The sequence below is a fragment of the Thyridium curvatum genome (genome assembly GCF_004353045.1).
Source record: "Thyridium curvatum strain D216 chromosome Unknown NODE_30_length_408869_cov_84.441474, whole genome shotgun sequence".
In the NCBI taxonomy this organism is placed as follows: Eukaryota; Fungi; Ascomycota; class Sordariomycetes; order Thyridiales; family Thyridiaceae; genus Thyridium; species Thyridium curvatum.
In genome coordinates, this window is record NW_022156785.1 from 172,561 (window position 1) to 193,961 (window position 21,401).

A 21,401-nucleotide genomic window follows, 5' to 3' on the forward strand; every position below is an offset into this window, starting at 1 on the left:
ATTATTCTAGAGGAAGGAATAAAATAATAATCTAGTAACTAGAAAAGTATAAGTACTATAATAAAAGGAGCTGCTGTTAAATGTATAGAAATCTATAAAGTATTTAGTGAGGTACCTATCTTAATATAGCTATATTAATACTTAATCTTCTTAATAGTGATAGAATTTAAACATTTTAATCTAGAGCTAAAGTTTAAATTCTAAGCTAGAGTTAAAGATAGTATAAATCTTCTTAATAATAACTAATAACTTAAGATATCTAATAATCTCTAGTCTTTAGATAGTGATAATAGACTTATACCTAAGTAGATTTAAGTCTCTATAAGATAATAGATATTATTCTTATAGTTATAGACATCCTAACTTAATAGCTTAAGGTAGCTTAATAGCTTAAGGCTATAGATAATATATAGTATAATAATAGTAGTAAAGAGATATAGGATAGGGTATATATATTAGTAGCCTATCTAATATTAAAGACAGCTCTAAGAAGTAGGATCTACTATTATAGTTTGCCTATTATATATAAATAATATAAAGAAGTATTTAGCTATAAAAGCACCTTAAGACAACTTAGTATATTATTTTAATCTTAAGAAGATAGGTAGGATTTCTTTAGGCAGTAGTTTATTAAAAGTACTGATACTATAAATCTTAGTATTAGCTAAAAGTATTTACTTATTTTAGTTCTTAGATATTATAATATAGATAGAACTTATATAAGAGATAGTTTATAATACTAATATAGTATATTAATATAAATAAGAGAAACCTATAAGAGGATTAAGTAAGTACTATAGAGATAGAATAGAAGAAGAAAAGAAATACTATCTTAGTAGTATTAAAGTTTTCCCTAAAATAAGAACTAGATCATCTTTACTATAGATTAGAAAAAGTAATAATATATTTAGTAAAAGAAGAAAAAACTTTCTTAGATATTAGATAGATATAACATATAGGTTATAGCACTTCTTAGTCTTCTAGACTATCTACTATCTATACCTTATATAGACTTTAAAGTATATTAGATACTAATTAGCAAACTACTTAAATAGGTATCTAGTGATCTTAGGATTCTATAGAAGTGATCTATATAATAAATACCTAATTAGACTAAGCTAGATAGATTATATAAGAACTATAAAATCTACTAGCTTCTATATATCTAGATCTAAGCATAGAGCTTTCAAGCTTCTATAAGTATAGATATAGATCCTACTCTATTATTATATTAAATATTAGATACTTCTGTTATTTAAATATATACTCTACTTAAATTAACTATAAGAGTGGTTAAGTAAGTAAACACTATCCTATAATAGATTATAAGATATAATATATACTTTATTCTTATTCTAATAGTAAAAAGCAAGCAGAAAGAGAGTATAGTATTTAATTCTAAATATATTAATCTTCCTCTAATCAGCTCTATCTAATATAGTAGTAATATTATATTTAATATACTAACTAGTAATTCTAAAGTCTATAGTATAAAGAATAAATACTAATACCCTTTAGAGGGCATAGCTCTAAGTTTAACTCTTAGGATAGGGAATTTTTTTTTTTTTTTATTATTTTATACTTAAGCTATTAGTATATTCAATCTAATAGAAATTATCCCCTCCCTTCCTTAATAGGTGAAACCAAGCTTTTTCTATATATATACCATACCTACCTACTACCTACTACCTACCTACCTTTTAAGTAAGATACACCTATATTACAATACATTAAGTAAGAGTACTACTTTTAAAGTATTAGACAGAGCATATATAACAGACAGATTATAGGTACACACCAATAGAGCAGAGAGGATTTAGTACGCTAGCGCTAAGCTAGGCCTATAAATTAAGGCACCACATAGGAGAGCTCAGCAGAGTCCTCAGTCATAGCGCCTTCAGCACGATCGCAGCGTTCCCAGTGATCTATCGCATGCTCACCAGGGTCGATTCCTTGTCTGTTTGACAACCGAGAACACACCCTCTTGAGCCGACAGATGATATTTATGGGCAACACTTCAGGGTCCAGTTCTTCGTCTCCTCTATATGCAGTTGTTTCTTGTCTACTCTCCCTAGACCCTGTTTATGCGAGCTCAAGTAGTTGCAAACAATTCTAGCACACCTTTCTCAACAAGAAGACCCGGTATGGATCAGCCATAGGCAATTCCTCATCGCCTCCCAATACATAGCGGATGCAGCCCCGGACAGATTGAAGTCCAGTAGGCCGGCCGGTCAAGAGATCTTCTAAGCAAACACAACCCTAATTACCCTGCCCCAATCCAAGTCTTTTCTAGGCACACTCTCAGGCCTCTCCGCTCGCTTCCCTCTCCTTGATAGTTTCCTCAACCGTCTTGCCCGTAAGCAGCTTGAAGACCTCCTGGTATCGCTCCGACGTGGCGGTCCTGATCTCGTCGGGCATGGAGACGCCCTCCTTGCCCTTGAGGCCCTCCCGGGTCAGCCAGTTGCGGATGAACTGCTTGTCGAAGCTCTCCTGGTCGCGGCCGGGCTCGTACTTGTCCGCCGGCCAGAAGCGCGACGAGTCGGGCGTCAGCACCTCGTCGATCAGCACCACCTCGTCCGTCTCCTTGTCCAGGCCGAACTCGAACTTGGTGTCGGCGATGATGATGCCCCTCTCGGCCGCGTACGCGGCCGCCGCGCCGTAGACGGCCAGCGCGAGCTCCTCGATGCGGGCGGCGTAGCGCTCGCCGACGATCTCGGCCGCGCGCGCGGGGCTGATGTTCTCGTCGTGCTGGCCGGCCGGCGCCTTGGTCGACGGCGTGTAGAGGGGCGTCGGCAGGCGGTCGCACTGCCGCAGCCCGGCGGGCAGCTGCAGGCCGTGCGCCGTGCCGTGCGCGCGGTACTCGTTCCAGGCGGACCCGGCGATGTACCCGCGCACGATCGCCTCGAGCGGGAAGACCTCGAGGCGCCGGACGCGCATGCTGCGGTGGCGCACGAGCTCTGCCTCTTCCGGCGTCAGGACGCCGGCCGGGGGCGACAGGGAGACGAGGTGGGTTCGCAGGTCCGGGATCGCCTTGGTGAGCACGCCGAACCAGTGCGCCGAGAGGAGGTTGAGGATGACTCCCTTGCCGGGAACCCCGTTCTCGAGGACGACGTCGTAGGCCGAGGTGCGGTCGGTGGCGACAAAGAGCACTGTCTTGTCATCGACGTCGAAGAGGTCGCGCACCTTGCCCGAGGCGATCTTGCGGAGGCCCGAAAGCTCCAGCTTGGTGAGGGCTTGTTGCGATGCCATGGCGGGTGTATTTTGCTGCGTCTTCAATGCCTTTTCTGCGCAATTGGCCCCGAAAGACGACTCAGGATCGTCAGGTCGCCAGTCACAAGTAAGCTTCTTCGCTTGTACAAAGAAGAAACCCGGTTCTAAAAGTCTATAATCGTTGCGAGACTTTTTGCCCTCGAGTAGCCCGCTAGAAAGAGTGAATCATACGTAAAAGTCTGTGGAGAGAACCTCCCACCAGACTCCAATTATCGATAAGAAAATGTTTATCATGGCACCCGGTTCTACCCCGCGCCACCACTCCTCCTCTCAATTGGCCGCCCATTTTCAGGGACCACCGAGGGAAAAGCCATGGATACTCAGTCCAGGCTGCAAATATCTCCGTAACACCTAGAGAGAGGTACCTAGGCTTGCGGTGCACGCTCATCTATATTGCAATTTCGATATTCTATGGCGTGGTCTGTTCAATTGTCCACTCTGTCTTCCAACAGAGGGTCTCCTTCCCACTCGCAGCATGAAACATTATGAGCCTGTTGGTGAGCCATGTCGAAAAGCCATTCCTTGCAACAAAATTAATTGAGTTGATCTGTATCAGGCCAATTGATGACACTCCCCCTCGGGCCAGGGTCTTGTCTGGCCTTTAGGCGTCTAACTGCAGGCGGTCTAGCATGACATCAATCTTTCTCAGGAGTATCTGGTAGTTCAGAGCATCCGATTCGAATTCATCCTCGGCCGCCTCTCCGTCCAGTGTTCTCACAACGCCGTTGATCCCATCTACAGCTGGCGGTCCTGTGTCTTCTAGGCTCTTACCCTCTTCACTATTGGCAGCCACCTGGGCCGCGAGAGCCTCGGCCGTTCCAGCACTGATCTCGCCCTCCTCATCCAGCATGTCGTCCAGACCGGCATCTTCGAAACGCAAACGGAATCTCTCGGAGAGGTAGTACCGAATATCGTCGAGCAGCTCGATGGTGTCAGTCTCCTGCCGGCTTTGCAGCCGCGACGCACTCTCCCGGATCAATTCCGCAAAGTCCTCGTCGTCGATGTAATCTTCCAACCGGTAGGCGATGTAGCGCGCGGCAAATTCTTCCAGCCTCTGTACTCGCAAGTCCCAGGCAGCGTGGATTACATCGTACACGTTGATCGCTTCCGTCTCCGTTTCTCCTTCGGTGTGTGTGCGATCCACCAGCATATTGCTATTGCCGCTCCCAAGTGTGCTGATGGTGAGGGCGGCCTTGTTCTTCAACTTGTCTAGAAGGAGCATGTCGGCCGTATAGAGGAGCTCCAGACCGAACTCGAGGGGACAGTCGGCCTTCTCTGTGTAAAGAAAAGTCAAGACAACTTCAAGAACCTCCGGTGTGCAGTCCAGCTTGATAACGTGCAAATGTTCTGATCGTTGAGCTTCCCGGAATTCGCTCGAGAACATCGTCTCGAAATATGGGCTTCTGATGAGCATCGCTCGATGGACGGGGTAGATCACAGATAGGCTTGGTCTTGAAACGCCGTTCGTAGTAGTGACCTCGCCACCGGGGCCGACAGGGATGCTGTTTGCTCTCGATCGGTTGACCCCGGTCTCATTATCCTCCCCTTCCCCTTCCTCTTCCTCCTCCTCCTCGTACTCGTCTGCGTAGAGAAGGCAGTCTGCAAAGATGGAGTTGTCGTACGGCCATTTGACCTCACTGACCTTTGACTTCTCGACGACCATTTTGTGTTTCAGCACGTTGTTGCGGAAGAAGTCCTCCACCTGTGACTGTGCTCTTTGCACTTCGTCTTGAAAGCGCTGCCGGGCTAGACGGCGATCTCCCGACAAGAAGGCATCCCACAGCTTCTCAACCTCCAGCTGCCTGCTGATCTTGTCGATGCCTTTGAACACATCCTCCTCTGTGACATCGCTGGCGGCATCGACCAGTTCCCTCGGGAGGTCGGCCAGATAGAGATATCTTAGCACGGCTTGAAAAGATTCAACCGGCACCGAGTGCGAGAGGTGCCAGTTATCCGTCTCTGGGGCGCTGGAAAGCTTCTTCTGAAAGTAAGGCGTCCGCGATGACAGATAGAACTTATGAAGGTCAAAAGAGCCGGTATTCGTGGTCAATGTGATGTCTGCGGTTTTTGGCGTGGTCCGGGTGAGGAGGGCAGTGATATGTGAAGCCCAAGGCTGCAGTGGATCCGTCGATTTGGAGTAGTCATACTGAAGCAGTAAGTTCCGTATCTTGTCGTTGAGGGCATTGTAGATGCAACGCTCCCCCTGGAACGTATTCCTCTCGGCGAGAGCGCCTTCACCGGGGTTAGAACCACAAGCACCATGAACATTGTCAGGACGAAGGTGGACAAACCTGACTCCAAAAGAAGTTGTACAAGCTCAAAATGCCCGCACAAGCTTGCCTATCGTGACATAGTTAGAAAATCATCCATCTCGAATGCAGGTCCGCCGCTGTGCGTCCGGGGGATGAGGAGACAGGAACTGTAACTCACCACGATAAGCGGGGTATAGTCAAACTTGTCTTTGCCGTTTATGTTGACACCGAGGGAGATCAACTCCTGACAAGTCCTCAGATCTCCTCTCCGGCATGCTTCCAGGAATTTCTTGAATTCGTCTGAGAGATCGAGAGGGTTCTCTTCCCGCAGCACGCCGCTCTGGATGAGCTGGTTTTCGTCCTTTAATTTGGCCTCAAGCTCGTACTTTTTCAACACCATTCTGAACTGCTCTAACCCGATGATTTGCAAACAAACGGAATAGGTCTATAAATCTCTATCCATGCCATGAGAGAAAAGCAAGGCGAAGGAAAAGCGCATAAGCGAAGCGACAGAGTATGGTGGCGGGAATCAAATGTGGTGTAGTCTAGATGCTGCTGGCAATGACAAACGTACAGTGGAGTCTATTATTATTTAGACGAAGCGCACCTACTTCAGAGGACTGACTGCTCTTGTCGTCATTTTTGGTTCGGCGTTAAGAACCGAGTTTTATCGATAACGGGTTGTTAGCGGCCTTACATGTACACCTGCATGTCCTGTCCAGTGGTCAATGCGGTTCTCACCGGTCCTCACGTGGAGATAACCGCCTAGCGCCAGTCCCCCGTCCGATAACCCAAACGGTCCGACCCACACCACTTTTGGCCCTCGTTGCTGTGGCAGCAGACCGGGGCCCTGTAAATAGTGTCCATCGACATGGGTATTCCACCATATGTGCTAAGTAACATTGAAACGCCGCTGCTTGCTTGACGCATCGCCAAAAACACCAACCAGCAAAGCATCAATACTAACCACAGCAGGAACATCTCGAGCTCTGATTGCAGCCACTTCGGCGTCTTATGGGCTTCTATCGCTTCCTCTAACAGCAGCTCTCCTGACTCGCCATTCAAGATGTCAGAGAGCGACAAATATGAGGTCTTGGAGAAGATCGGTAAGGCCTTGTCCTTCCAGAGTGCAATGATGTTTACTACCCTGTGCAGAGCTAACAGTCTCCCTCCCAACAGGCCATGGCTCCTTCGGAGTCATTCGCAAGGTCCGAAGGCGCACCGACGGACTGGTCATGTGTCGAAAGGAGATCAGCTATCTCAAGATGTCGCAAAAGGAGAGAGAGCAGCTCCACGCCGAATTCCAGATCCTGTCCACCCTCAACCATCAAAACATCGTGGCCTACTACCACCGAGAGCACCTCAAGGCGTCACAGGATCTCCATCTCTACATGGAGTATTGTGGAAATGGCGATTTGGGCCGAGTTATCAGGGATCTGTCGACCAAGAACCAGTATGCCGAAGAATCATTCGTCTGGAGTATATTTTCCCAGCTGGTCACGGCATTGTACCGGTGCCACTACGGACTGGATCCGCCAGAGGTTGGAAAGAATGTTCTCGGGCTGGGCCCAGCCGCCAAGCCCAAGGTGCCGACTGGTTGCATGACCATCCTGCATCGCGATCTCAAGCCGGAAAACGGTAAGCCAGTACCCCTGCGCGCGAGCTTCAACGAGGGCAAATGAGTTCTTGGGGCACTGACAACACCGTAGTCTTCCTCGGGGAGGACAACTCGGTTAAGCTCGGTGACTTTGGGCTGTCTAAGATGATTCAGTCCCATGACTTTGCCTCGACTTATGTGGGCACGCCATTCTACATGTCTCCCGAGATATGTGCAGCGGAGAAGTACACCTTGAAGTCCGACATATGGTCATTAGGGTGTATCATCTACGAGCTCTGCACACGCGAGCCGCCTTTCAACGCCAAGACGCACTATCAGCTTGTGCAGAAGATCAAGGAGGGCAGGATCGCAGCCCTTCCGACCGTCTATTCGGCAGAGCTCTTCGCTGTCATCAAGGACTGCCTCCGGGTCAATCCCGATCGGCGACCTGATACTGCGACGCTCCTCAATCTACCGGTAGTGCGGTTGATGAGGAAAGAGAAGGAGGTGGTTGAACTGAGCAAGGTGCTCAAGACCAAGGAGGAGCAGCTCAACCGTCGGATCCGGGAGTATGAGCTCAAGACATCAAGCATCGATTCCGACAAGGCATTGATCAGACAAGAGATCGACGCATCGCTAAGACGCGAATGGGAGGTGAAGGCACGGCTCGAGATCGACAGGCGCGCCAATGAAGAGCTGGAAGTACTCCGCAGCAGATTTGAGCACGAGGTGCAGGCCAGGGTGGAAGCCGAGCTTCAGTCTCAAAAGAAGACTGTGACTTTCGACACGGCCGGCGAGTCTCACGACCTTTCCTCTTCGGTCGCCAAGTCAGACTACCCTCATTCATCTGTCGGCGCCGGTTCTGTCGGGGCCATCAGCACTGCCGATAGCGCGGACGGCGAGTTCCCCTCAACAACTGACATCACTGAGTTGTCCATTGACTCCCCTGATATGTCGAACGACAAGGTGAAGAAGAGCAGTCGCACGCCATTCGCGCGAGCCCAGACTATGTTCGTGGGCACTCCCATGGATGTCGAGATGGGATCCCCTTCGCCCGTTGCGATTGCCTCGCTTTCGCTGTCTCCTCGACGAACCGCCACCACCAAAGCACCAATGACCCATAGCGGAAACATCTTTTCCATCCCGGCGTCCGCCACGGATGATCCTAAGTGGAACTCGGCACGGGATACTCCAGACATCCCCTCCGACTCCGAGTCTGATGACGAAGTAATCATCCCCTCGCCGACGCGCATGATCAAGTCCAACAAGAATCCCTTCACGTCCAAGACAAGGCCGGCCCTGCTTTCCCAAAAGTCGGCGCCGATCAACAGACTCAAGACACAGGCGCCGACACTCCCGGCACCCTCCAAGACAACAAGTGCAGTGCCTACACTTGACGGCCCTCGCAAGCTGCACTTGGCCGCTGGCGGCTCTGGTGAGCGAGGCACCTCGCCCAGCCGTCGGCTGAGCAAGATCCCGTCTGTGGCGAACCTGAACAGCGGCAGTGGTTCCTCCAGCGACGGCGGCGCCACGCAGCCCCAGAGCTCGGCGCGCAAGACTTCCAACACTAAGAAGGAGAACGAGCTTGCGCCCGGTCTGGTGAGCAAGCAGAAGCCCGGCGTTCGCGGACGCACCCTCGTCGAGCTGCAGCAAGCTCGTGCCGGCGGCCGACCCCTGAGCGCCGTCTTGGGAGCTGAGGGTAACAACGTCAGCCCCAAGAGAGGCGTCCGTGAGCACGCCGGCCTGGCTAACCACGGGAGTGCCTTCTCTGAGCCCGCTGCTGTCTGGGATCCCGAGATCGACGAGATGCCCAGCCCCTTTCTTGTTCGCCGCAAGCCCGTGGGCAGGTTCTGAGCTGCACCTCTGGTTGTAATTATATATCCTCAGTCCTTTGTGCTTTTCACGCGATGCTACAGGGCCACCGCTTAGACCGTTGGACAACTACTCACCAATCATCACACATCACACACACAAGCGTACATGTCTTTTCACTCTTTTTTCTGCAATTCTGCATATTGCACTTTTTCTTTGTCATCCGGGAGGATCATGATGATGATGGGCGAGAAAGGAGCAATGGCGAAACGGAAAGGACACGCCATTCTCACGCACGTGGGAATTGCACATAATGAGAGGGGCGTGGAAGGGGGTTCGGAAAGTGAGACATGGCGGTTGGCGTTGATGGCGTTTCGCCTGGCTTTTTAGAATGGCACTCGTGCCAGCTTTTCACTGTCTTTTCTTTCAGATGTCTGAGGCGTTGGTATGTGGTCAAGGATGATTTCCCCCTCTCACTACTTACCTATTTTTGCTTTGTTGCTCTGTCGCCGTGGCATAACAGGAGACGTCGAGTGTGCTGGTCTACTTTGTACTTTTGCTTTAGAGCTCATCAGGAATATGCACATGGGCTTACTGGCCCGAATAAGATGCTGGCAATATTGAATCTTGACCAACTAGTTTTTTCTGCCTGCAGGAAGTGACTGAGAGAGACAGACCTATAACAAAGGGTTGCTATTGCAGTATTGTTTCGGACGGCGCATGCCACCTTACCCCCTTACCTCTGCAGACGTGCATGTTTATTCCCGGCTTCGAGCTCAACACGCACGCTTTCCGGAGGATGACACGAAGCAAGGAAGCAACAAAAAGTCACTCATGCCAAAACAATACTACTGATGGACCCTACAAAGAGACAACCCCCCCCCCCCCTCCAACCCAGATTCCTGGCCTATGCAAGGGAGGAAAAGCCCGTAGGCAGGGTCCCAGAGCCCGGCCTCCCGATACCCAGGTAGTTGAAGCCGTGGCCCGTCTCCCCTCCCTCCCTTGAGCAACTAAGCTTAAGCATCACTCAGCGCGCGTGGGAAAGCGAGGGCCGTCCCGGGCCTTCGGTTCGACTTGCACACACATGCGGCCGCCTTCCCAAACCTGACCCGCCGCCCGCCCTTGTCTGCTCAGGACAGGACCGACCTCTGACCGACAGTCCTTCCCTCGCCTAGTGCATGTGTGTTGTGTGTGTGTGTGTGTGGTCCTTGCTAGAGGGGTGAACAGGAGCGAGTCATGCATTCCGTTTCGGCCTGTTGTAGGTAGGTATCACACCGTCCTTCCCTGCAAAGGCGGCGCCGTCTGATGGAGGAGGAGGAGGAGGAGGAGGAGGGGCTGGGATCGCCCATCGCAACTCAACTCAACTGTTGACGCAATGCAGCTCCCGGCCCGCTTCCGTGGCATGGGGCTCCCTTCGTCCTTCCTTGCTCTCTTGTCACAAATGACGTGAGCATTGGAAAGCAGGTGCTAACAGCAAAGTTAGGTAGCTGCTGCTGGGGGGAGTTGAAGGAGGGTGGGGGGGCCATTCTCTTGTGGTGTGCTGGATTAGCTTTACTTGGTTTGGTTTTTTGCATGGAGGAAGTACGGATAAGAAGATGCAGGTTTGTTTGTTCCCCCCTCTCCTGCTGAGGCGCTTGGGTGACCCGGATGTGTGTCTTTGCCTGCAGTTACGAGTACCCAGTCTGTGGTACGATCAGTCGAGCCGAGCAATGACCGCGATCCTGGGCAAGAGGGTCTCGACGACGGCGCTGCTCGCCCCGGGTGCGTGGTTGCTTGGAGCTACTTGTACAAGTTCACTCACTTGGGAGGGTGGTATGCTCTCGTCTCGCACAAGCCTCGTTGCTGCAAGACAAAACGCCACAGGGTGGAGGAGGTGAGGGATCTTGCCCACCTGGCTGCCACATTCGTGTACATCGGTGCAAGCCTAGCGCGGGATCGAGGGTCGGAAGTTTGAGTCTGGGCTTGGTAGCGGAGATCCAAGAGAAAGAAGAAAAAAATGGCAAGCCGTGCCGGACCTGGCAGCGGGATCGGGGAGGGTAGCCTAGGGTATCTACGTACTAACGTAGCTTACATAGCTTACATAACTATGTAACTACACTGGACCAAAGAGCAAGAGGTTAAAAAGCAAGAAAAGACAGAGAGGGGTGGGAGTAGTTGAGGCAGAAGGAGGAGCGGAAACGGGTCGAGGTCCGCGCCGCAAACCGCTATTCCTCCAAGATCGACGCGGAGCCGTTGGGAATGGGAAAAAGAGGTGGTGGAAAGCCACACAAAGGCATTGTGTGTACTGTAACCAGGAAAGAATTGCTTTTTCTCAACCTCCTCCCCCCAAGCTTCGAAACGTTAGTTCCACGGCGAGACCGTCCTGTGGCCCAAGCTTCCCTGGCAGGACATGTCAGGCTAGGGTGAACAAGGCTAAGTTTGACAAGCTACCATGGCGCCGATGGCACGTACGGGCAGTCCTTAATCGAAAGGGAGCGGAGTCGGAACGATAACAAAGAACAAAAAGCAACGAGATGTAACACAAAAGCGCCGTTGAACTGTCTCTGGAGCGTCGAACGTGAGCGCCAAGCAGGGAGCTCTTGCATGGAGCCGAGCGCGAAAAAACAGCAGCAGAGCGGATATGGTCCCATCGGTCGATGGAAAGAAGCAATGTTTTTCTTTTCTTTCTTTTTCTCGCAACGACCCCGTTCCGCCAGACCCTGGAGGCGGCGACGCCTTGTTTCCCTTGTATGTCGTCCCGAGGATGATTGTGGGGAGCGAGGAAGTACTTTCGCAGGAAAGCTTCAAAGAGGTACCTTACCTAGGCAAATGTTGCTTACGGAGGACACGGCGATGGGCGAGGAAACGGCCTCACGAGCAATCCATTCAGCATGTGTACTTGACTGTTATTGATGCTGTCGCGGAGCAGTGGCTACATGGCATAGCCAGATCACTTGGGCCTTTGGACCTTACAACTCGCTTGGCAAAGTAAAAGCGAATGTTCAGGGAACAGGCCAGCGCTGTCTGGTGTGTCTTTGTCCATCGTCTAGGAGATTCGATCGGTTCAGGTTCCTCTTCCCAGTCGCACAGCAGAGACGCCTCGCTGTCGGTACGCATGTTGATTCCTGCCCACTCATGGCGATCTTACTGTAGCAAGTAACCCGGCGACCTCCTGACATGTCCAGCTGAAAAGAGCATTGCCTGCATGTCTCTCAGCCGCCGTGGTGTGTGTATCATACAACAGAAAACCCGGGACCTGCGATGCTCAACACTACCGGAGCCACGTACAGCCCGTGAGTACTCGCCATTGCAAGGTGTGCCGCCACTGCTAAGACCCGGTCGATACGGTGGACGAGTGAGAGCAGTCGACGCCGATGCAGTGCGAGGAGTTTCGAGTGTCACCGACGGTCATGGTTCCTAAACCATCACGACCAAGACAGGTCCACAAACACTCGTCGCCCGTTTCAAACAGCCGCCCTCTTCAAGCCGGAATGTGACTCTGTGATCTTCGACCCAGCTCGAACTATTGTCTGCATCTTGCTTTAGGCGTGGTGTGCGTGGCTAGACCTTGCTTGCCGGGTCTGCCAGCACGCAGCCGGTAGGCAAAACCTCCTCCTACTGCGGAACGAGACATTTAGCCAAAGAATAAGTATCTCGGACACTTCTATGGCAACTGTGTGTACCTGTCATATATCATATATCATGGAATGCCGTCAAGAACCGTCTTGCTCTGGTGCACGTCTCCGGGTAGAAGAAGTAAGGGAAGAGCTCTTGCAGGGGTTGCTCTATCAAGACCACGATCCCACACAGTATTGGTCGATTCGCCACTCTTCTACACACCAGGAGAGACCATCGGCGAGCTAAAGGCTTCGCAAAAACAACTCTAGAAGTGTGCATTCGACTAGGTCAGCGGGTTCGTTAGTCTCGCCTCGAGCATCGATGGATGAGAGTGCTCAACACAATGCTGGACAGGAGCTACAATGACTGGGATAACCCATTCCTGCGGTCCATGGATACAGCCTGGATGTGAGATCCAACGGCGTTGACTCAAGTTGTAATATTGATGTCTGAAACAAAGTGAGGAATGCAGAGCTCCCTTCACATCTCATCCCTCGTGGATCGCGCGGCCAACGACTGGCTTGCTACCAGGGTACATCTGTTACTGGGCCAGGACAACTAGATAGCTGCATCCTCCGCATTGGCAAGTGTCCATTGCTTCCAGTGGCACAGCTGCCCCTAGTGAGGATGAAAAGGCGGCATTATTCCGACTTCGATATGTGGTGCCGGACTTCCGTACGTGCGTAGGTGCGGAGCCGGCCCTCGGCCATGCAAGCAGGATCCAAGGGGAATAGATTTACAAGGCGCGAGCACTTCTGCTCCCGTTGACTCGATGGCAGTCCTGTGCCAAGGCAAAAGGCAAGAAATTCTTTGGGTTGGATTTCGTAAGAGGGATGTGCTCAGAGGCGAGGACCGGGCTAGATCCAGCCACTTGGGCCCAGTCTCTGAGGAAGAAACCATTGTAAGGGGAGGCCGAAGGACGATGTTACCATAGACCAACGCCGGCTATGCTCGCTTGCAAAGCTTCAAGACCAATCCTTTTCCTGAATAACAGAATTTTGTGAGATCTGTGGCGGAGTGGACACCAAGTTCTTGGAAGCGGTCCTATTGGCATGTCCCAAGGTCAGATACAGTCATTGCAAGCGGTCTATAACGAGGCTTCTGACAAACGTGCTCCCGGCTGAATCTTGCCAAGTCCGCCAAACGAATGAACCGATCCCGAGGAAGCTTGAAAGATGGGCAGTCCTGCTGGCCTTGTGTGTTCCGGCCTGGGCTTGGGGGATGAAGGTGGCCGGGACACTCGCCACAATAGCCAATGCAAATACGGCTATTCACCAGGGGGCTTTTGAAAGGCGTCAAGAAGTCACAGCCACAGCAAAGCCTTGGGTTCGCAGAGAATCGGGAGCCTGGTTGCAGGGTCTAGATCTTTGCAGGCCTTTTAGTGCTACGGTTGGTCGTTGGGAACCGTTGGCAGCCAGCGCTGTCGGCCCACTGTGCCGATGGTACGTAGGCTGGTCCCAGCAGCAGAGGATATGCAGCTGAGAAGACCACTCTCTTCCTAACGTTGTCGCAATGAGCTAGGCCGAGGCTGCTCGGCGAGACGCTGGGAGGGCAGGCTTTCGTGAGTATTACGGAGTAGTTGTTGTAACTAAACAGCCCGGCGAGTAAGTACAAGCATATTGTGTGGTGGTGCCTGTACAAGGTTTGAGAGCGCTTCGCACCGAGAGAGGAAAGGCCGCACACCATGCTGCATTAGGAAAATGGCCGGCTCGGTGCGCGTGGGGTTCTGGCTTTTGGAAGCCTTTCCATTTCCACGCGAGATGAGACCCAGGAGTCCAGGACTGGAGCGGAGCCTGTTTGTCGTTGGCTGGTCTCCACGGAGCGTACATGTACACGAGTACGTACTCCGTACTGTTAGGTAGGCCGGTGCGGTGGGTAGGGAGAGCGCTGTGGGCGTGGGACCTGGGGTCAAGGGGGGTGCCTGGTGATCGGCGTCAAAGCCGGAGATCACAGGGCCACACATGCATGGCACCCCGGTGACTGGGTCCGTTGGGATGACATGGGGGTTTCGCTGCCCGTGATTGGAGCAGCATGTCTTTCCTCTGGGGGGCCATTTCTGCTTGTTTGCGGTGCCCGCATCCCAGACAGGTGGTACCTAAGCTCGTTTACCGCCCTGTCGCCTGTATTTTCGAGCGTTAGCAATGGATACAACAGTGTCGTATTGCAGAAGGTGCATTACCTACATAAAGTAAGGAGTGATCAGGCTTGCCGAGTTGCATAACCGATCCTCTCCGGCCGAGCACTAGTTATCGTTCCCGCGGCATCTGGAGGGCACTGGCGGACAGAGGCCAGAAGGCCAGCTGCATCTTCTCACAGACAGCACCGACACCATTGGCATGCTGCCCTCAACTCGGAGCGGAACAAAGATCAACAGCCAGGAATCCTTTCCGCCGCTGCAGGAGGGTTCAGTATTCCTTCCCTCGAGCCCTGTGGCTGGCCTCGAGGCTCGATTTGGTAGGATGGCGCTAGGCTCGCTACGACAGTCGGTCTCCCGCACCGCTCATTCCTTCCCCCACTTGGGTCGTTTCGATCATCACGACCAGGGTAGTGAAGCAAACATCCTTGCCTTTGGAGTTCCCAAGTCCAAGGTTCATCACCCCTCTGGAGGGGTGAGCGTGGGAGGAATGTGAGGTCGTTAGAGTTATCCGAGGATAACTAGACATGTTGACAATTGGTCCTCGGCACTGAGCCTGCATTGCAGATGAGCTGGCCGAGCAACTGCACTTTGGTCAGAAGCACGCCTCGCCGGGTCTCGCAAACGCGAGGATGGAGTGTGGGTGTGTCTAATGCGGCTACTGCTGTACGCACTTTCGGCGGCGGTGAAGATCAGGCCAGTGGCGCCTGTGAGCTTGGGGGATCTGTGGTACCGACCATCTGACAGATCTCTGACATACTCGGTACGCAAGGTAGGTAGCAAGCCCAGTTGTCCAGTTGCCCGGCTGCTGCCAATACCGGGCAGAAGAAATACTTGAATAACTACCTGTCTCCTTCAGTGGGTAGGTAGGTGCATGATGTTGAGGGACTGGCTGACAAGACCTGTCCTGTCATCGGCCTCGTCCAACCCTCCATGAAGACAGACGCGTGCTCCACCTCCCGAAAACCCGTTCCCTGCGCTGATCTCCATTGATCTGATTTCTGATCTCGATGTCGTTGTGTCATGGTGTTGATAGGTACGTACGTACGTACTTGCGCGATTACTTTCAAGAGACATGGAGGTCTGGGCACTGCCGAAAGGAGTGATAGCGCAAGTGTCGTTGGGAGAGTTTGAGACGGATGCAACCTTTCAATTTGGTTCTACCTATTCTAAGAGACGGCGGCAGCCGCTTTCGTCCAATCATAGGTACCTAGATATTTCGATTTTCGGGGGTTTCAATTGGAACATCACGACCCATGTGCAAATCTCTCTTCATTTCATCTTACAAGTACTGGGAGATAACCGTGTGGAGGACAACTTAGGTATTGTACTTGGATCCCCCGGGTCGCAGGGTCGGCACAGCTCCGTCACAGCAAACGGCCTCAATGGGACCCCAGTGTGACGGTGGTGCTGATCCAGAAAAGCTCCAGAGACTCCAGAAAAGTTCCAGAGGATCCATCCCCGTTTTCCTGCGCAATTTCATAGCCGGTGGTGATCAGCAGGAGGTCTCAGTAGCGTCCGGATTGGGTTGTGCCACCGAAGGGCTCAGGAATGTTTTAATGAGCTCACCAGCGCAGGCATCGGGGCATTTGCCAAATCGGCAACGGCTTGGCGGCGATCAAGGCTTTTTTTTCCCCCACTCCCAAGCCTGCGCTGAGAAGGGAGCGAGCGGCATGCAAGGCATCGGATGCACTCATGTGTGATTCCGTCAAAGCTATGCGTGTTTGCTTGCCAATATCAGTGTTTTTTTTCGTAAAGTACCTGCAGAGAGGGAAAAGGCTGGCACGGCATCGTCACACAGCACAGCATGCCACGGCTAGAAACAAACATGGCATCCGAGGGAGCCTGACGGACCAGCATCCGATGCCGCGTGAAGCTCATGTTGCGCCTTGCTCCGCGGCAGTAGGTAGGCTTCTTCATCAGCAGTCCACTCCATGACCTCGAATCGCATCAAAGACCGGCTGACTGAGATATTATTGTTCCGATTCACGAGAGCCAAGCAGGGAAATCGATATGCTCCGGGGTAAGGTCCCTCCTGCATGCAGAGTCGCAGATTGGCGTTCAATAGTCATCCGTGGGGTTGCAGTGAACGACATGAGTCGGTAAGAGAGACCAGGAATTGCCAAAAGCAAAGGGGACTTAGACCATATCTTAGGTGATATTATCGATGTACCTCACTGAATACGGCACGATGCATGTGTAACTTGAGCCCGTTTGGCACAACGGTTTGTCCCCTCGACCACCTGCGCCTGGTGCTGCTTCTTGTAACTAGAGCTCCGAGATACAGTAGCTCCAATACTTGGGAGGAAGTGCATGCATACAAACGCATATTTATAGCGCTTATGCAGTATACTGTCCCACTGGAGGGCGCTAATGTAGCGCCACGTTGATCACTGGGCTGGGGGCCACGATGGATCATGGGTCGCCCAGCACGCTCACCCAGTGGGAGCCTTGGATCACTGTGGGCGTACGAGCAAGCTGCAGGCCTGCCCTCCTCCACCCCGTCAACTACAAGTACTGCCCGTTCACCGTTCTGGATAAGAGTGGTGGGCCTGTGGGAGTAAAAGATGAAAAGAGCAAGCCAAATACCCTAGCAGGATGATGATGCCCTATATCTGACAGTCGATATAGCCTCTTTTGCAATCAAAAGATGCTCCGAGGTACCACCGCTTTCAACACCACAGATTTGTCTGTTACGGAGATGACCATCTTGACAGTGAACATGGAAACAAAAGTAAGGAGCAGTTCGAACCCGCATCCAGCAAGGGCTGATCCGGCACTAGAGCTGGTCAACCTTGCCTGTCATATGTAGTTAGCCGTACGTACGTAGCTGGCAGATGCCAGATGTCTTTGTGTGATCTGACCAACATTTGTACCGGACCGCTGCGAGATTGGCGCCCGTTGACATCGAGCTTCTGCCCATGTCCGTTTCTGGGGCATCTGATCCATTTTCGTCATTACCCCATCTCTTTCTGCCCTGTTATTAGTGCAGATCACCAGCAAACACCCCGACATTGTTTTCTTTGATGCCGATCATCTTACCTCTCGTACCTACTTATGCATGTTTGGCTTTGCTTTTCCTGCAGGAGAACTTGTTTTTTTGTATTTTGTCACCTCACCTACCTAAGGCAAGACGCTGCGAGTGAGTGGGCAAGGAGAGGCAGGGAGAGAGACACAGAGAAAAAGGGTCCTGCTCTGGTTCTGGCATTCTTCTGGCGTCGGGACTAGCTGCCGTTGGCGCCGAGCGCTGTCCCGCCCTAACACGGCGCCATTCCAGGGCCGAAACGGCAAGCTTGTGGAACACAAAGCCACCAACAAGGCCACCAAGGCCACCAAGATGCTCCCAGTGGCTAACGGCACGTGTTGGTTACCCGTTCCGGCATGGCTGGGCCGCCCTCCTCGGTTCAACTTGACCTTTGAAGGAATGTGATGGCGCCACAGGACGCCACGACGCGCGGGTCCTGCCTTAGGTACCTACTTCGTAATTAGCCCCTTCGAGCTAAAGTGTGTGTACAAGACTGTGCTTTCACAGCCATCGTCACGGCTCTACTTGTACGTACTCCGTCGTCACGCACGCTTCCAACACACACCATGCGCACCCTCGGACCGGGAGGGTGGAGTCGCTACTCTTGTTTTCCCTGTTGGAGAGGACCCAATTGCTTGGTCAGTCGCTCGGATCGAAGAAAGAAATCAGTCAGCAGCTTCAGGCCAGATTATGACAGCAACGATCAAACACAGAGATGGAGAGGGCTGACGTCGGTTGGTCGGGCGGGGTCGCAAAACCCTGTCGATACCTGCCTCTGCTGGACGGTGCTGAAGTCAAGCCGGTAGGTTAACTCTACAAGCACCTCGAATCGGCAGGAGGCAGGAGATGGGATGACGCGCGGGCTTCGAGGCGGCTCTTGGCCGTGTGCTGACTGGCGGCGGCAGCATGGGGACATCTCAAACCCGCCAACCAAGAGGCCAGTGTCATCCGAAGACTCGACCCAGCTTTGTTCCAGATGTGCCCAAAGCCGTGCCAGGATCTGTGCCGGATAGCTCTCGGAACCTCAGCCTTCCTTCATGCCTTGTCTGGGCCTGCTGCACCGAACCGCCCAAGGAGGTGCGATTTGGGCGACCCCTGGTTCCAGCCTGCGACCGCCCAGCCGGATGCTGAGAGGACCCCTGCTCGACAGCCCCCGAGATTGTCGCACCCCTTGTCAGAGCCCAAACTGGACCAAGCTCCTTCCGTCTGCACCCCGGTCGTTTTTCCACCTCGCTTCCATGCAGTCGATCACGAACTCTGTCCAAAGGCGAGGGCCGGGGGTGGCACTCGCCGCAGGGGAGCCCCCCCCCCGGTCCCAGTGTCGCTGCGGTGCTGGAGCTTCCTTCGACGACGATCGCTTGGGATTAGCCTTTGTTTCTGGTGTCATTGTCCAGCCATCACACTGTCTGTTTCTCCAGACCTTGAAACGTCTAGCCGTTGGCCCTGGTGCACCTTGACAAAGGCTTGGCATGCACATCTCATCCCTTCGCTTGCGATCCAATCTTTGCCCCATCTCATCTGAACGCCGTGGGACTGTCGTATCGCGTGTCCAGTCGTAATATCAAGTCCCGGAGAGAACAGAAGAGACGATGTGGCCGTGATGGCCGTCTCCTGATGGCCGTCTCCTTGCTCGAGTGCTTCTCTCATCAAGACATCACACAAAGTACGGAGTACAAACGAGCCCTGCAATAATGACTACGACGACAGCCGGGTCTAGGTACCCATTGTTGTGTTTGATGATGAATTCGATTGCAATGTACCTTGCTCCCATCGTAATGCCTTGCCTGGGTGTCCCCGGCCCCAAGACCCGGATCTCAGATGTAATCGACGACTAATCAGCAAATCTTTGCCAATTTTCCCGAGTGAAACCTGCCAGGACTTGGCTCTGCCATCATGGCTGGCCTGGGCAATGGCGAAAAGGTTTCGTCTATTACCGAACATGTCCGCAGATGCAGATGTCAACTGACAAATCCCTCTGAAATCTCGGCCGCGGGGGCACTTTATGCGATCGTTTTGAACCTTGCGGTGAATCCGGAACATTTCTCGGATCAGGATGCAATGCGCCAAGGGGCGGGCAGGCCGAGGATCTCACGATGGAGGCGAAGAATCTGGCAATGAGCAGTGGTCAGAACCATGGTCTGGAGGACTGCTTCTGGAACGCTGCCAGCGATTCTTCCGGATTGCTCTGCGATGCTTTGAGAGGAGGGTTGTTTGGAGCTTTTCAAAACATCATCAGCAGTCAGCCGGTATGGGGGATCGCGCACGGCATAAGATCAGCCTGGCAATCCGGTCACAGCACAAAACTGAAGCACGGACGCCCTGCCGAAGCATAATGGTGGTAGGTACCCCTAGCGCGCCCTCTACAAGGATGTAACTAGTCAGCTACAGGTACCTGCCAGAGGTAGGGTGCCCTGTACAATAGTGAGCCACCCCAGTGACCTCTCCAGGGCTACAAGCCTTGTACAATGCCACCCACACTGGCCGCCAAGCTGTGTTTTCCACTCAAGGTTATTCCCACCAAGCTCTTCTCTCCGTGCCAATCCTCGTCTCAAGTTGTTGAACATCTGGACAGGGGATCCCCCCCCTCCTCCTCATCGTGACAGACAGGGATGGGCACAGACCCAGCTCCAGGGGCGGGAGCTCAACCTTTTCAGGCAAGGTGGTCCGTGGTCCAATGCATCAGCGCAGCACGATGCTGTTGTGACAGGGTACGTTTGTGGCTAGCCAGATTGCCGGTGTCACTCCTCCAGTTCCTCCATTCTTGCCCTTTTGCGCCCTAGCGCGGCGTGCTAAAAGATCGTTTTGTCGAGCAGCCGTCCGTCCATCCGTCGTCTCTCTCGTGCCACGGCGAGCAAGGCGGACCAGGCAAGCAAGCAAGGATGATGCATGGGGATGGAATGAGAACGGTGGTGGACTAAGACTTGGCTACCTACCTCAGTTGGTTTCCATAGGTACCTCTCTAGTGCCGTTTGCTATGTGGGTTGGCCGTCAGTTAGTTAGTCGGGTAGGTACCCCTTTCACAATCTCGGCCTCTTTCTTTCTCTCTCCCTCTCCCTCTCACGCCCTCTACGGAGTACCTACTCTAACGTCCTCACGAACTCTTCTCACACTCACTTACTCTGTACGGTAAAGCTCCCTCTCTCTCTCTCTCGTCCAGGTCACAAACTAGTAGTTCGGTAGGCGTGTTCGTTACCCAGTGAAACCCTGCTTCTGCATAAACCAGTGGGCGAATTCACCTTGTCTAGTCGGCCCCCCCCAGACGACCTCGAGCCTCTCTCGAGCCTCTCCCATTGATCCATCTGTGATCCATCTTGGACTGATCCCGGCCGGCCCCGTCTTCGTCAGTCGTCGTTCGGCTCACTCACCTCACACGCACGCCCTCCCTCCCTGCCTCTCCCACCCCCAATTCCCATCCCAATTCCCACACCCGCGTTCCCGGCCTGCCTCAGAGCCGGCGTCGAGGTACCACACACCACACACCACACACCACGCACACGCACACCCGCTCCTCGCTCACCCCCATGTTTCTGGGTGGTGGTAACAGGGTCATACCGTCCCGGCCCATCAGGCACGAGCATCGTCAAGGATACCCCCCGATGCAGGCCTACTCAGAGCCCCTCCCCTTAACAGGAGGCGCTATATGGCCCCTTGGACGATCAACAACTGCCCATCGCTTTGATCCCAGGCAAAGGCCAATGCTGTGACCCCACCCGC

General features: G+C 52.6%; 3 protein-coding genes across 3 annotated transcripts; 1 reads left to right on the forward strand and 2 right to left on the reverse strand.

Annotated features, from left to right (window-relative positions):
- Window positions 1-2,301: 2,301 nt before the first annotated feature.
- On the reverse strand, window positions 2,302-3,249 carry E0L32_005634 (uncharacterized protein; the record flags this gene model as incomplete). The annotated part of the gene is made up of 1 exon (XM_031140177.1): window positions 2,302-3,249. One exon carries the CDS (start codon window positions 3,247-3,249, stop codon window positions 2,302-2,304), a length of 948 nt encoding a protein of 315 aa, XP_030995645.1.
- A 622-nt stretch (window positions 3,250-3,871) lies between these two features.
- On the reverse strand, window positions 3,872-5,922 carry E0L32_005635 (uncharacterized protein; the record flags this gene model as incomplete). Its single annotated transcript, XM_031140178.1, has 3 exons — window positions 3,872-5,502; window positions 5,562-5,610; window positions 5,701-5,922. The coding sequence occupies 3 exons, from the start codon at window positions 5,920-5,922 to the stop codon at window positions 3,872-3,874; spliced, it is 1,902 nt and encodes a 633-aa protein (XP_030995646.1).
- A 666-nt stretch (window positions 5,923-6,588) lies between these two features.
- E0L32_005636 (uncharacterized protein) lies at window positions 6,589-8,973 on the forward strand (the record flags this gene model as incomplete). Its single annotated transcript, XM_031140179.1, has 3 exons — window positions 6,589-6,628; window positions 6,678-7,160; window positions 7,232-8,973. The coding sequence occupies 3 exons, from the start codon at window positions 6,589-6,591 to the stop codon at window positions 8,971-8,973; spliced, it is 2,265 nt and encodes a 754-aa protein (XP_030995647.1).
- Between the last annotated feature and the right edge of the window lie 12,428 nt (window positions 8,974-21,401).